The 14,938-nt window shown below is 43.1% G+C and overlaps 1 protein-coding gene across 1 annotated transcript; it reads right to left on the reverse strand.

Moving 5' to 3' along the window:
- Window positions 1-1,138: 1,138 nt before the first annotated feature.
- Window positions 1,139-11,946, reverse strand: NOP10 (NOP10 ribonucleoprotein). Its single transcript, XM_073631478.1, has 2 exons — window positions 11,767-11,946; window positions 1,139-1,476 (listed from the first exon to the last, which is right to left on the reverse strand). The coding sequence occupies exons 1-2, from the start codon at window positions 11,818-11,820 to the stop codon at window positions 1,336-1,338; spliced, it is 195 nt and encodes a 64-aa protein (XP_073487579.1). The 5' UTR covers window positions 11,821-11,946; the 3' UTR covers window positions 1,139-1,335.
- Window positions 11,947-14,938: the final 2,992 nt, after the last annotated feature.

Consider the following 14,938-nt stretch of genomic DNA (forward strand, 5'->3'; position numbering starts at 1 on the left):
AGCATATTGTTAGACAGGATAATTCGGTTGGTTGCAGGCTGGTCGGCAAGTTGAGCTCGGAATTTCTCTGGTTTTGTTTCGCAAGGATATTTCAAACATCAAATTGGTCTCCTTTCTTAGCTAGATAAGGAAGTACACAATACATCATGGCAATCACAGGGGTTAAAGGAAGTTTGTGGTATTGCAAAACTGAGTTTTTTTGTTTGTTTTTTTTTTTTTTTTTTTTTAAAAGCTGAACTTTAAGCAAAGCACTAAATACACAGATGAAACAGTTTTACCTGCCAAATGGTTTTTATTTCTATCGATCCATTCCTGAAATTTACACAACTTTGCCTCACAGCACAGCTAGGAGGATAACAATGTTGCAGCTTTCCATTTCTTAGATGTGGTGGCTGCATTTGTTTTCCTTAATCTGTCTCCCCCCCTTTAGTTTTACCTGAGGATGCTGCCAATAACATGCTGTCTTAGGGCCACTAACTATAGAGGAACAGCAGTGTCACTGTAGGATTACAGAATACCGCCCTTTTCTTATCTCAATAACATAAGGGCGAAGTGTTCTGAAGTTCAGAGGTGAACTAAAAAGGGCTGATAATACTGATTGAGGCTGTGCAGCAGAGAGCACAGGAAGTTATGAGCTCACTGGATTTCTGTCAGGAGGAACAGGGATTTTTTTTTTTGTACTTATCAAACAGCCATAACCACTTTATTGGTAGCTTACAGACCAAAAGGGTGCTTTCAGGTATGGGGGAGCATGTGACATTTTCCCTGTGCTCAGGCCCAACATCCAACCCCTAGACCAGAGTGCTGTCATGACTGTGGTACTTTTGTGCAAACTGTGGCAGGGCCCAAAAAAAAAAAACGCAAGTGTAGGGTGTCAGTCTCTCTAGAAATGATATTTTTTTTTTTTTTTTTTTTTTTTTTTTTTTAAGCAGTAAATAGAGCTTTTTACTTTGATATAAAGTAGACAGCACAGCTGAGCAGTAACTATACTAGCTGGATCACCTTTTTAACTTCACATTTACAAGTTCATGCTCAAAGCATGTAAAAATAATGACCGGTACATTAGTATGTCTGCATTTGTTGCAACATTAGTTTAAACTGAAAATGTACAATGCAAATAAAAAACATTTCCTCCACATTTTTACTAGATTGAAAAAATCTAAACGAATTTATTAACACAAAGGGTTGAACATCTTAAAAAAAATACGTGGGACAGTGGAGATTTAGGTTTATCCACAAAGTGAAGTAATTCGCAATCCTTGATCCTTCTGAGTCCATCAGACATTAGTCTTTCTGCCAAAATCAACCGACTGCCATTTTTTGTTTTCACAAGGCTCACAAAACAGGTCTTGGCTGCTGTGTCAAGAGTAGGCTGAACCGTTTCTTGATAGTTATGCGGTGTCGCGAGTACTTGTCATCCGGGGAGAACCGTGCAGGATGTGCTGAAGAAGTCGGCTGGCCAGCTGGACATACTTTCTATTGAAGGGGAAGAAAAGGCAAACTTAAAAAACTAGCCATGTAAACTTAAAGTTTTGTAAGCCAGATCTGAAGGATGGGTTGGTGCAGTTTATTTTGTGGTACCTGCTCCTAGGCAAATACATCACTTTCGGTTTGTCTACAATATTGACAGGTATACTCTATTCAAATTAAGCTTTGAGTTGTATATAGTTGTATATTGTATATAAGACTATCAGACCAGGGCTTGTTTTTTTTTTTTCTCCTTGTCACTCATACCGGCACCAGGCCAATCCAATCTTTAATGCAAACCCGTGTTTTGCCCAATCTGGGTAAAATAGCAGGTTTGATAGCTCATCCCCATTGCCGATATTTACTTTCCTCTCATTCTTATTTTTCCCTCTCTAACACCTTGTTATAAATACCTGGTATTTCTGGGTATGGAGGGAGCATGTAACGTCCTCCCATGGTGGAGTATTGAGTGCTCTCATGTCGGAATGAGCAGAGGATTTTAAAGCCTGTGTAAGCTCCAACCCAAAACTTTCAAAGGACGTTGTATCAGGTTTCCATCAGGACAATAAGTTAGCATGGGAAAGATATGAGCAGGATGGGCTATCAAAGGAATCTATTACTTTGCATCTTCATTGGACAAAGCACAGGTTCTCCGATCTGTTAAAAAAGGTGAATCACAAAATAAATTGTGTCTTTGCAAAGATAAAATGTCCTCTGCCTGCAGTGCTTAACACCATTACAGTAACAAGTTGATTTTTTTTTTTACTATAGGTTGAACTCAAAGCGGAGCTCTACTTTTTCTGCACCCCCCGCCACATTTGGCACTTTTTTTTGAGGGGGGGGACTTTACCCACTTCTGGGTAGAGTATCTTGGGCCCCTACTCCTACCCCCCACCTTCTGGGACACACACAAGTCCCATAAAACGATGGGACCATTCAGAAAGCGCAGCAAAACTCGCACATTCACAGTAGGAAGCTAGCTGTGAAGCTTGAAGGCACCTGCACCCAAAGCCAATTGATGAATCGGCTCGGAGTGCTGGCATCACTGGATCCCTGGACAGGTAAGTGTCCTAATATTAAAAGTCAACAGCTACAGTATATGTAGCTGCTGACTTACTTTCTTTTTTGCCCAGACTGAAGCTCCTCTTTAACTCTTCCCCACCCCCCTAACTTTTTTGCAGGGTTATCCACCAAAAAACACTTTGTACGTATGTCCAGCTAATCTAGTGGTGTCCTGTAGGGCAGGAAATGCTCAGCACGAGACCTGGAAGCAAGTGGAGATCATGGGAGTAGCGTTGTCTTCTAGTCATCCCACATGTATGGTATATACATTGTTGTATTGGTCCAATGTAACCATGTTTAAAAAAAAAAAAAATCTATACCTGAAATTCTTCCTTAAAAACGGTAGTAAAATTGGCAAAGAAATAACAAAAATAAATAAATAAAAAAAAGTCCACATGCAGGCTTATGCTATAATGTGCCAGTATTAAAGGCATACTAGCACATTATTACAAACTTACCTATAGAACAAATCCCTCCAGCAAAACTGTCACTGCTGACAGGGTTTACATCCTCACCCGGTCTTACTTCCGGGTTCGCTGGCTCTGGCTATTTGAATGGCCAAGCTGCAGTAACGTCAACCCAGCGTATGCGCACGGGGAGTCACAATCACGGCACAGCACTTTCAATGGACAGCATACTTAAATGTACCCAGTACACATGTGCCGGTGATGTCACCAGCTGCTACACACTGGAATACATCCTATACAGTGCACACTTTGGATATATTCACTTTACCTACAGGTAAGCCTTGTTAAAGGCCTACCTATAGGTAAAAGATAAAACTGGACTTTACTAACCGAAAACCTTTTAGACAGCTGCCCTTGAAACTGATTTCTCCTTTTGTTCTGAGGACAGCTTTAAAGCCTATCTCTAGGTTTTTGTGAAATTTAAGCCCTTCCTGCCTAAGGGTAACACAAATTGTAATGCCCAAGCACAATTTTGCAATGTTGACATGCATTAGTAAAACTGTACATATCACCACAACTACTTTGTGTACCCTGGTGGATTATTTTTTTTCAGGACAAAATGGGGTTTAATGTGGTTGTAAATAGTAATGAATATTTCCTGATTTTTTTTTTTTTTTTATTATGAGAGGAAAACTTGCCCAAAACAGATTTTTTTTTAATGTAGCTGTATATTTCGTGTTTCTACAATAACTTACCACCAAAGAACAACCAAAATAAATTCTCTTGCTCCTAGCGATCGCAGCGATACCACATATGTGTATGTTAGTATTCGTTTGTACCCACATCTTCAGCTGTGATTTTTTTTAATCCTACCTAAAAACACAGACACCAATTTTAAAAAATCCCACCCAAAATATACTGACCCTGACCATTGCCCCAAACACTAACAGTGGCACTGATCTAGAGCAAACCTTGATATAGTTATTTATTTCTCACCGCAAGGACAGAGGTATACAAGGCATCTCTCTCCCCTTCATTCAGAGAGAAAACACAGGGGTGGGATCCACAGTGACTGATCACTGCAATAGCCAATAAAAGGCTATCGCAGTGATCAGGGGACCTGGAACCAGGCGATCCAGGTCCCAATTGTTAATACGGGACCCAAGTCTCCCCGAGACCCTGGTCTCTGAGCACAAAAGACAGATATGTATATATGCGGCCCCACAGGGGAAAAAAAAGCTCAGTCCAGTGAGCCACATATCTGCGTACTGTCGGCATGAAGGGGTTAAATACTTCGTTTGGACCAAGCTTGGTGAAACAAATTCCTTAAGAGCCCTTTCACACTGAGGCGGGCGGCGGCGGTAAAGCGCCGCTATTGTAAGCGGCGCTTTACCGTCGGTATGCGGCCGCTAGCGGGGTGGTTTTACCCCCTGCTAGCGCCCGAGAAATGGTTAAAAACCACCGCAAAGCGCCTCTGCAGAGGCGGTATAGCCGCGCCGTCCCATTGATTTCAATGGGCAGGAGCGGTGAAGGAGCGGTATACACTCCGCTCCTTCACCGCTCCGAAGATGCTGCTAGCAGGACTTTTTTTACCGTCCTGCCAGCGCATCGCTCCAGTGTGAAAGCCCTCGGGGCTTTCACACTGGAATGAAAGCAGCAGCACTTTCGGGTCGGTTTGCAGGCGCTATTATTAGCGCAATAGCGCCTGCAAACCGCCCCAGTGTGAAAGGACCCTAACAGTTGCAGTGACTACATACATGTGTCTACAGTATACAGCACTGTGTTCCAGCAGTGGAACGGGAACTTTCCACCCTGCTCCCTGAACAAAATCCAGTCCTATTTACTATAGCAAAGAGGTGGGCAGATGAGGTCACGATGTCTAAGCCAATCAGAAGAGGCTTTGTATTCATTCATAGAATACAAAGCTCCCTGTGGGTGGCGCTCAATCTGACTCAATTTTGTCCCAGGAGTGGAACAGGAAGTCTCTGTACTGCTGCTGGAACACAGTACTGTATACTGTATGTAGCTGATACCTTCAGGTAATAGATTGTAGTAGCTTGGTCTAAAACTTTTGAAAAGCATAGTTCACCTATACCAAATTGCCTATGCAGAGAAGGGACATCTGTAAAACAAACTGTGCTGCAGAGGTGAATAATGCCCTTGCTATAGGTGTACACCATTTATTTACCTCTTGAAATCTGACTGGAAAACTCCTAGGGTATTGCTAAGAGATGCCTAATGTTACTGTTGACTAAGGATGGGCTCAGGCAAGTTCGCAACCGCACATGTAGAGCCCGCCAGGAAGTCGGCACTGCACAGCGCTAATCACAGGCAGTGAGACATTTTCCGATCTCTGCAGCCGCGGAGCGGGAAATGTCTCACTGCCTGCGTTTAGCGCTGTGCAGTGTGAGCTTCCTGGCGGGCTCGGGCATGTGGATCTGCGAACACGCCTGAGCCCATCATTACTGTTGACCATCAAAGAAATTAGCTCTTTCTCGGATTTAAACCCCCCACATGCTCTCTCCCCCCTAATGCAATAGCTCTGAACTCAGCATTTGAGAGCTCACTCCTGTGATGGTGAAGGTGAGCGTCTCTTAGCAGTGTCCTAGGATTTTCCCAGTCAGGCTTCATGAAATACATAAACGGCCTATACCTATAGAGCTAGGGAATTATTCAACTTTGGTCAAAGCTGCAGTTTGTTTTTATCTACAAACACCCCTTAACTGCATAGGTCGTTTTTGGTGAACTCTTTAAACTCTAGGTGGAGTTTGCAAGTGGTTTACTGGGATTATGGCTGAAGATATCCGCCATAATACCGGTATCAGTTTTTTGCAGCCAGAGGCTGGATATCTCATGAAACCGCTGAGTAGTTCATAAGCCGCTGGAACAGTTTCTGAAGTGGACATGTTCTCGGGTTTCATGTGTTTTCCGCCAGTTGGCCCGACGCTGCCGGCCAGCCGCTTCTATAGGTGATGAAAGAGTAGATACTCTTTGATCAACCTCTATGGTCTTGGAGGACTCGAGCGACATCATGATGTCACTTGCGGTCAAGGCTGGAAGTACAATTTTTTGAGTCATCTTTTGCTTTAAAAAAGGTAAAGAGGTCTTTTTGACCCTAGATCTCTACATAAAGAGGACCTGTCATCCGTATTTTTTATCACAAGGGATGTTTAAATTTCTTTTAATAGGCATAAAAGTGATAAAAAAAAAATTTAAAAAGGGACAGTGTAAAAATAAAAAGTAAAATAAGAAACTTTATTTACAAAGCGCACCCATCCCTCCGTGCTCACGCGAAGCATGTGTGAGGTATCGCCACGAACGTTAAGAGCGAGAGCAAGAATACTAGCGCTAGACCTCCTCTAACTCTAAACAGGTAACCTGTAAAGGCATTTAAAGCATTGCCTATGGAGATTTTTAAAGTGTTGCTAAACCCAGGACTGTGCATTCACTATATCTGGTCTTCCACAGTACATGGAAATGCAATTATTTTAGTAAAGTTAACCGCTTGCCGACCGCTTCACGCACATATACTGCGGCAAAAGGGCACGTACAGGCATACTAACGTACCTGTAAGTTGCCCTTTAAGAAGCGGCTTGCGGGCGCGTCCCGGCCGAGAGTGTGATCGCAGGTCCCGCGGACTCGGTGTCCGCGATCGTCTCACGGACAGGAAGAACGGGGAAATGCTGATGTAAACAAGCATTTCCCCATTCTGCCTAATGGCACTGACACTGATCACAGCTCCCTGTGATCGGGAGCGGTGATCAGTGTCGTGTCACACACACAGCCCCTCCCCCCCAGTTAGAATCACTCTCTAGGACACACTTAACCCCTGCAGCGCCCCATCCTGGTTAACCCCTTCACTGCTAGTCACATTTACACAGTAATCAATGCATTTTTAATCACACTGATCGCTGTATAAATGTGAATAGTCCCAAAATAGCACCAAAAGTGTCCGACCTGTCCACCATAATGTCACAGTCACGATAAATAAAAAAAAAAAAAAAAAAAAAAAAAAAAAAAATCGCTGATCGCCGCCATTACTAGTATATAAAAAAAATGCCATAAAACTATCCCCTATTTTGTAGACGCTATAACTTTTGCGCAAACCAATCAATAAATGCTTATTGCGATTTTTACCAAAAATATGTAGAATACATATCGGCCTAAATCGAGGAAAAAAAAAAGGGTTTTTTTAATATATTTTTTGGGGATATTATAGCAAAAAATAATGCGTTTTCTTCAAAATTGTCGCAATTTTCTTGTTTATAGCGCAAAAAATAAAAATTGCAGAGGAGATCAAATACCACCAAAAGAAAGCTCTATTTGTGGGAAAGAAAACCACGTCAATTTTGTTTGGGAGTCGCATCGCGCGACCGCGCAATTGTCAGTTAAAGCGACGCACTTCCGAATCGCAAAAAGTGCTCTGGTCTTTGGCCAGCCAAATGGTCCGGGGCTTAAGTGGTTAAACTGCTAAATACCTTTTCTCATCAGCAGTATATAAAAGTCTTGAGACTTCTATCAGTGTCTGTTTAAAACTTGTAGGAGGATTTTCATTTCACTCCAACTGTCCTATGAGGCTGCAAGACCTCTGACCCTCTGTCTGGACAGTGCTGATTGGCCCTGTGCTGATCACATGCACCCTCCCAAGAAGAAAAAAAAAACTCTAGCAAAACACATCCAACTCAGAATGTGTAGAGTGACTCCAAAGGATCAGCAGTTGGATTGGGGACTATAGAGGAAGGGGAGGATGAGAGAAGACAGGATCCAACAGCCTTTTTACACAATGCGCAGGATTAACCCCTTAGGTTCCACCGTGAGTATAACAACCATTCTTTACGGCATATACAGACTGATTTTACTTTTGTAGGTTTAGTAACAATAAGTACCATAGTTTGTTGCCTTCCACACTTGTGTGCAATTTTAAAGCGTGACATGTTCGGTATCTATTTACTCGGTTTAACATTATCTTTCACATTTTACAAAAAAAATTGGGGTATATTATTGTATTTTTTTTTTATTCATAACATAACAATTGCGTGGTCATGCAACACTGTACTCAAATGAAATTATACTTTTTTTTTTCACACAAATAGAGCTTTCTTTTGGTGGTATTTAATCACCACTGTTTTTTTTTTTTTTTTTTTTGCTAAACAAATGAAGTAAAAAAAATTCAGAAAGAAAAAAAAAAAAAAAAAAAAAAACTTTTAGTTTGTTATAAAATTCTGCAAACATATAATTTTTCTCATTTGCTAATGTGCGCTGATGAGGTTGCACCGATAGGTGACAATGATGGGCACAGACTAGCAGCACCGGTGGGCACTGTTAAGACTGCACTGATAATCAGTGCACATGTCCCTTTTAGAGAAGCCATTTTCCGCTCTCTTCTCACGCTGTCAGCATGAGGAAAGTAGTGCCGATAACCGGCATTTATTTACATCCATCTTCAGCTGTGATTGGGCACAGCTGATCAAGTGGTAAAGAGCCACTGATTGGCTCTTTACCGCAATCTGTGACCAGCAGAGCACACCGCCCACGCCCCGCAGTGGGTGCGACCACTGGAGGCCATCATATGATGGCCTCCCTGTAGCCGTCATTCAGCAACAGCGCGGTCGGCAAGTCGTTAAACTATTTTTTCCAAAAAAAATGCATTTGCAAAACCTCTGCGCAAATACCGTGTGACATAATAAAATTGCAACAATCGCCATTTTATTCCCTAGGGTCTTTGCTAAAAAAAAAAAAAAAAAAAAAAATTATGAATGTTTGGGGGTTCCAAGTAATTTTCTCGCAAAAAATACTAATTTAACCACTTAGGGCAAAACGCCGTCATTGTACGTTGGTATTTTGACGCTAAATACTGTTATGGCAGCAGCTAGCTGCCATAACCCTGGTATTTTCAACAACGGTGATCGGCTGGCTTTCAGATAAAAGAAGGCCCCGCGGTGGATTTGCCGCAAGATCACTTATTGGGGGCTGGAGAGGGCCCTCCCGTCGCCTACCGAAGCGGATCGGGTCCTCTCTCCTCAGACATGGAGCCTATTGAGGAAAAGGTACCCCCCACTCTGCTCCATAACATTGAATGGCAGATGCAAAATCACTTCTGCCCAATGGTCTTAAAGCGGAGGTTCACGCAAAAATGGAACCTCCACTTTTCGGAACCCCCCCTCCGGTGTCACATTTGGCACCTTTCAGGGGGAGGGGGGTGCAGATACCTGTATAATACAGGTATTTGCACCCACTTCCGGGAATAGACTTCCGTGGGAGTAACGCCCCTTCCCGTCTCCCCCCCCGCTGTCTCCTGGGAAACACACAGGCCCCAGGAGATAGCGGGGACCAGTTAGGACGCGTAGCGCGACTCGCGCACGCGCAGTAGGGAACCGGGAAGTAAAACGCTTCACTTCCTGATCCCCTCACCGAGGATGGCGGCGGCAGCCAAGCGATTGACATCGGCTTCATGTGCCAACATCGCGGGCTCCCTGGACAGGTAAGTGTCCATTTATTAAAAGTCAGCAGCTGCAGTATTTGTAGCTGCTGGCTTTTATTTTTTAAGGTGGACCTCCGCTTTAAAAAGGGCACTTTTTTTTCTCTTTTTTTTTTAGCACAAAAAAAACAAACATTTCCTTTTTTTTAAATTGCATTTTAGTGTAAATATGAGATCTGAGGTCTTTTTGCCCCCAGCTTTCACATTGAAGAGGTCCTGTCATGCTTTTTTTCTATTACAAGGGATGTTTACATTCCTTGTAATAGGAAAAAAAGCGAACCAAACTTTTTTTTTTTTTTTTAAAGAACAGTATAAAAAGTAAAATGAATAAGAAAAAAAAAAAAATAAAAATTTTATAGCGCCCTGTCCCGCTGAGCTTGCACGGAGAAGCGAACGCATACGCAAGTCGCGCCCACATATGAAAATGGGGTTCAAACTACACAGGTGAGGTATCGCTACGATCATTAGAGCAAGAGCAATAATTCTAGCAGTAGACCTTCTCTGTAACTTTAAACATGTAACCTGTAGAAATTTGGGAGATTGTTAAGGGTCAAAGTTTGTCGCCATTCCATGAGCAGGCAGTGAAGCGTGACATGTTGGGTATCAATTTACTCGACGTAACATTATCTTTCACAATATAAAAAAAAAAAAAAAAAAAGGGCTAACTTTACTGTTGTCTTATTTTTCAAATCAAAGGTGTATTTTTTTCCAAAAAAAATTGAACTCATAAGGCCGCTGCACAAATACAGTGTGACAAAGTATTGCAACGACCGCCATTTGATTCACTAGGGTGTCTGAAAAAAAAAAAAATATGTTTGGGGTTCTAAGTAATTTTCTAGCAAATAAAAAATAAATAACTTGCATACAAGTGTCAAAAAGAGGCACGGTCCTTGAGCGGTTAAACTTGTAAACAATAAGCGCCTGAAAAAGGCTGGTCTTCCACTGTTTAACCACTTCCCTACCCGCGTATAGACATATGACGTCCACAGATGGAATCTCCCATCCTGGGTGGACGTCATATGACGACCTCGGGTTCCCGACCACCTAGGGGGCGCGCACACGCCCGCCGCGTTGCTCGGGACCCAGTGCGTGTGCCCGGCGGCCGCGATGTCCACCGGGCACCCGCGATTGCCCGTTAACCGGGCCGGACCGTCGATCTGTGTATGTAAACACAAAGATCCACGTCCTGTCAGGTGAGAGGAGAGCGATCTGTGTTCCCAGTACAGCGGAACACTGATCGGTCTCCTCCCCTTGTACGTCCCCGCCCCCTACAGTTAGAATCATTCCCTAGGTAACATATCAACCCCTCCCCGCCCCCCTAGTGGTTAACCCCTTCACTGCCTGTCACATTTACACAGTAATCAATGCAATTTTATAGCATTGATCGCTGTATAAATGTGAATGGTCCCAAAAATGTGTCAAAAGTGTCCGATGCGTCCGCCATAATGTCGCAGTCATGAAAAAAAAAAAATCGCGATCGCCGCTATTACTAGTAAAAAAATAAATAATTTTTTTTTAAAAATGCCATAAATCTATCCCGTATTTTGTAGACGCTATAACTTTTGCGCAAACCAATCAATATACGCTTGAGATTTTTTTTTTTACCAAAAATATGTAGAAGAATACATATCGGCCAAAACTGAGGAAAAAATTTGTGTTTTTTTTTTTTTAATTGGGATATTTATTATAGCAAAAAATATTGTGTTTTTTTCAAAATTGTCGCTCTTTTGTTTATAGCGCAAAAAATAAAAACCGCAGAGGTGATCAAATACCACCAAAAGAAAGCTCTATTTGTGGGGAAAAAAAAGGACATCAATTTTGTTTGGGTACAACGTCGCACGACTGCGAAACTGTCGTTTAAAGTGCGACAGCGCTGAAAACTAAACATTGGTCTGGGAAGGAAGGGGGTGAAAATGCCCTGTATTGAACCGGTTAAACTCTTTACAAAAACCTGGCTATCAGCTTCAACATTTAGGATTTCCCCTCACTAAGCCAAACAGAGGTGTCTCCCCAGTTCAAACTCTAACCACTCTGTCCTAAAAAAAAAAGCACTTTGTTTAGAGATACGTTAGTTTGCTGGGCACAGGGTGGTGACAGGATCTCTATAAACAACTCGTACGCCAGGGGGTACAAACCTGCCATCAGTGATGTGTGCACTCTGCAGTGGCAGACAGAATAGCACGTGAACTATGAGAAGAGGTCTATACTTCCTAATACACCTGGCAGGCAGAGCCCCGGATGTGAGGATTGCCTTACACGAGAAGCTCCAGGCCCTTCACACGTTGTATGAACCCTGGGGAGGAGGGTTAGACCCGGAGCTACTATTCTACGATATACTCTCCTCCTCCTCACCTTCATAGTGTACACCCGCTCTCCTTGCTCGTTCAGGTAAAACTGCAGAAACATTGTAGTACCGAGTACCGTTCACCTCCTGGAACACCGTTAATCCCCTCTACAGCAGCGTGCTTCCGCCTGCTCAGCGCTGCTTCCGGCCTTAGGCGTCACTTCCGGCGCCGGTTTCTGATGAGTCCTAGAGGGAGAGGGAGGGCGCTAGGTCTACACGTGGCTGGTGGATCAGAAAACTTGTTGGTTGTACACTGGTTAATGCAGTATTCATTATTATAGGTTATGGGGTACTGGGATGTTCATTGCAAAGCATTTACTGCTGCTGTGGTTTGTTAGAACAGCCCAATATCCATCACTTTGTATGGTGATTTCCATAGAGCGGTCAGTGGTTGTAGCTGAGCGCTATAGTCCTCCTGGGTACGCATTAGTTGGGACCGAATGTGCTTTGGTAAAAGAGCACCTGTATGGTTATCATGGTGGAAATAAGCTTACTGTAGTGAAAACCAGCCCTTCTAATGTCCGAACGTGAGAGAGAAGGACATCTGGAATAGGAGAATGCAGGTGGGATGTTCTGGGGTTAGAACTGGTTGTGACCTTAACCACTTCTATACTGGGCCAATTCTAGCATTCATCTCCTACGTGTAAAAATCATCTTTTTGCTATAAAATTACACAGGACCCTTAAAATACTGTATCTTTTTATTAACCCGAGGTCCTAGCGAATAAACTGGCGATCTTTGCAGTTTGTTATGTCACACAGTATTTGCGCATTTTTTCAAGCGCAGTTTAAAAAAAACAAACACCCATGAATAAAAAAAAAAATATTTACCCCAATTTTTTTGTATAATGTGAAAGATTATGTTATGCCAAGTAAAAAGATACCTAATCACGTTTTAAAATTGCGCAGACTCGTGGAAGGGTGCCAAACTTCGATACTTAAAAATTTCTATAGGCTACACTTACGTTTTTTTACAGGTTACCAGTTTAGAGTTACAGAGGAGATCTTGTGCTAGAATTATTGCTCTTGCTCTAACGTTTGTGGCGATACATCACATGTGTGGTTCAAACGCCGTTTACATATGCAAGCACAACCTACATATGCATTCACTTCTGAGTGCGAGCACAAGGGGACAGGGGCGCTTTAAGTTTTTTTATTATTATTTATTTTATTTTTACACTGTTTTTTTTAATTTTTTTTATCACTTTTATTCCTATTACAAGAAATGTAAACATCCCTTGTAATAGGAATAAGGCATGACAGGTCCTCTTTATGGAGACACCTGGGGTCAATGAGACCCCAGATATCTCCTCTACCCTGAAAAGCATGAGATAAAAAACATGGATCTCTGCATGCCAGTGCCAGAAGTGACTTCATGACATCGCTTCTGGCCTCCCAGGGTCATATCCTGCCCACGGCCAGCTCTATGGTAATCCAGTGCTAATCCAGCCGCCTGATCGCACAGAAGAGATCAGAAAGACACAGGTGGGTGGGGGAGTCCGTCCCCCCCTTGCTGTCTGTAAAAGCAACCCAGTGGCTGATTAGTCATGTGAGAGAATCGCCGCCTGAAAAGAAAGATATCTGAATGATGCCTGTAGATGAAGGCATCATTCAGATATCACCACTTCAACCCAAGGACATCACATGACGTCCTACGGGCGGGAAGTTGTTAAATGATATCCTTCGTTTTTAAATATCATCCACTACACAATGATCCTGTAATCTGTTTTTCATTAAATTTTTTATACTGTGTTTTTCTGCATCCTTATAACCTCCTCTGTGAACTCCTGAGCCTCTCCTTTCTCCCCCCCCCCCCTTCTGTTGTCCCCTCAGAATAACTCAACACACAGCCATTAATGTCTAAACCGCTGGCAGCAAAAGTGAGTACACCCCCTAAGTGAAAATTTCCAAATTGGGCACAAAGTGACAATATTTTGTGGGGCCCCCATTATTTTCCAGCACTGCCTTAACCCTCTGCACCAGAGCTTCACAGGTTGCCACTGGAGTCCTCTTCCACACCTCCATGACGACATCACGGAGCTGGTGGATGTTAGAGACCTTGCACTCCTCCACCTTGAGGATGCCCCACAGATGCTCAATAGGGTTTAGGTCTGGAGACATGCTTGGCCAGTCCATCACCTTTACCTTCAGCTTCTTTAGCAAGGCAGTTATCATCTTGGAGGTGTGTTTGGTGTCGTTATCACTTTGGAATACTGCCCTGCGGCCCAGTCTCTGAAGGGAGTAGATCATGCTCTGCTTCAGTATGTCACAGTACATGTTGGCATTCATGGTTTCCTCAGTGAACTTTAGCTCCCCAGTGTCAGCAGCACTCATGCAGCCCCAGACCATGACACTCCCACCACCATGCTTGACTGTAGGCAAGACACACTTGTCATTGTAGCCTCACCTGGTTGCCGTCACACACGCTTGACACCATCTGAACCAAATAGGGTTATCTTGGTCTCATCAGACAACAGGACATGGTTTCAGTAATCCATGTCCTTAGTCTGTATGTCTTCAGCAAACTATTTGCAGGCTTTCTTGTGCATCATCTTTAGAAGAGGCTTCCTTCCGGGATGACAGTCATGCAGACCAATGTGATGCAGTGTGTGGCGTATGGTCTGAGCACTGACAGGCTGACCCCCCACCCCTTCAATCTCTGCAGCAATGCTGGCAGCACTCATATGTGTATTTCCCAAAGACAACCTCTGGATATGATGCTGAGCACATGCACTCAGCTTCTTTGGTCGACCATGGCGAGGCCTGTTCTGAGTGGGACCTGTCCTGTTAAACCGCTGTATGGTCTTGGCCACCATGCTGCAGCTCAGTTTCAGGGTCTTGGCAATCTTCTTATAGCCTACGCCATCTTTATGTAGAGAAACAATTATTTTTTTTCAGATTCAGTTCTTTGCCATGAGGTGCCATGTTGAACTTCCAGTGACCAGTATGAGAGAGTGAGAGCGATAACACCAAATTTAACACACCTGCTCCCCATTCACACCTGAGACCTTGTAACACTAACGAGTCACATGACATCGGGGAGGAAAAATTGCTAATTGGGTCCAATTTGGATATTTTCACTTAGGGGTCTACTCAATTTTGTTACCAGTGGTTTAGACATTAGTTAAAAAGAAAAAATTTGTGCGCTTGCATTAGATACTTAAATCTATATTCCTGTGTG

The sequence above is a fragment of the Aquarana catesbeiana genome, linkage group LG01, assembly GCF_042186555.1.
Source record: "Aquarana catesbeiana isolate 2022-GZ linkage group LG01, ASM4218655v1, whole genome shotgun sequence".
Classification (NCBI taxonomy): Eukaryota; Metazoa; Chordata; class Amphibia; order Anura; family Ranidae; genus Aquarana; species Aquarana catesbeiana.

Bases quoted from the DNA above. Each gene is read 5' to 3' on its own strand.
- NOP10 (XM_073631478.1), bottom strand. From the start codon at position 11,820: ATGTTTCTGCAGTTTTACCTGAACGAGCAAGGAGAGCGGGTGTACACT. The intron at 1,477-11,766 runs GTGAGGAGGAGG...CCCCTTCAATAG, and splicing joins AGCGGGTGTACACTATGAAG to AAAGTATGTCCAGCTGGCCA.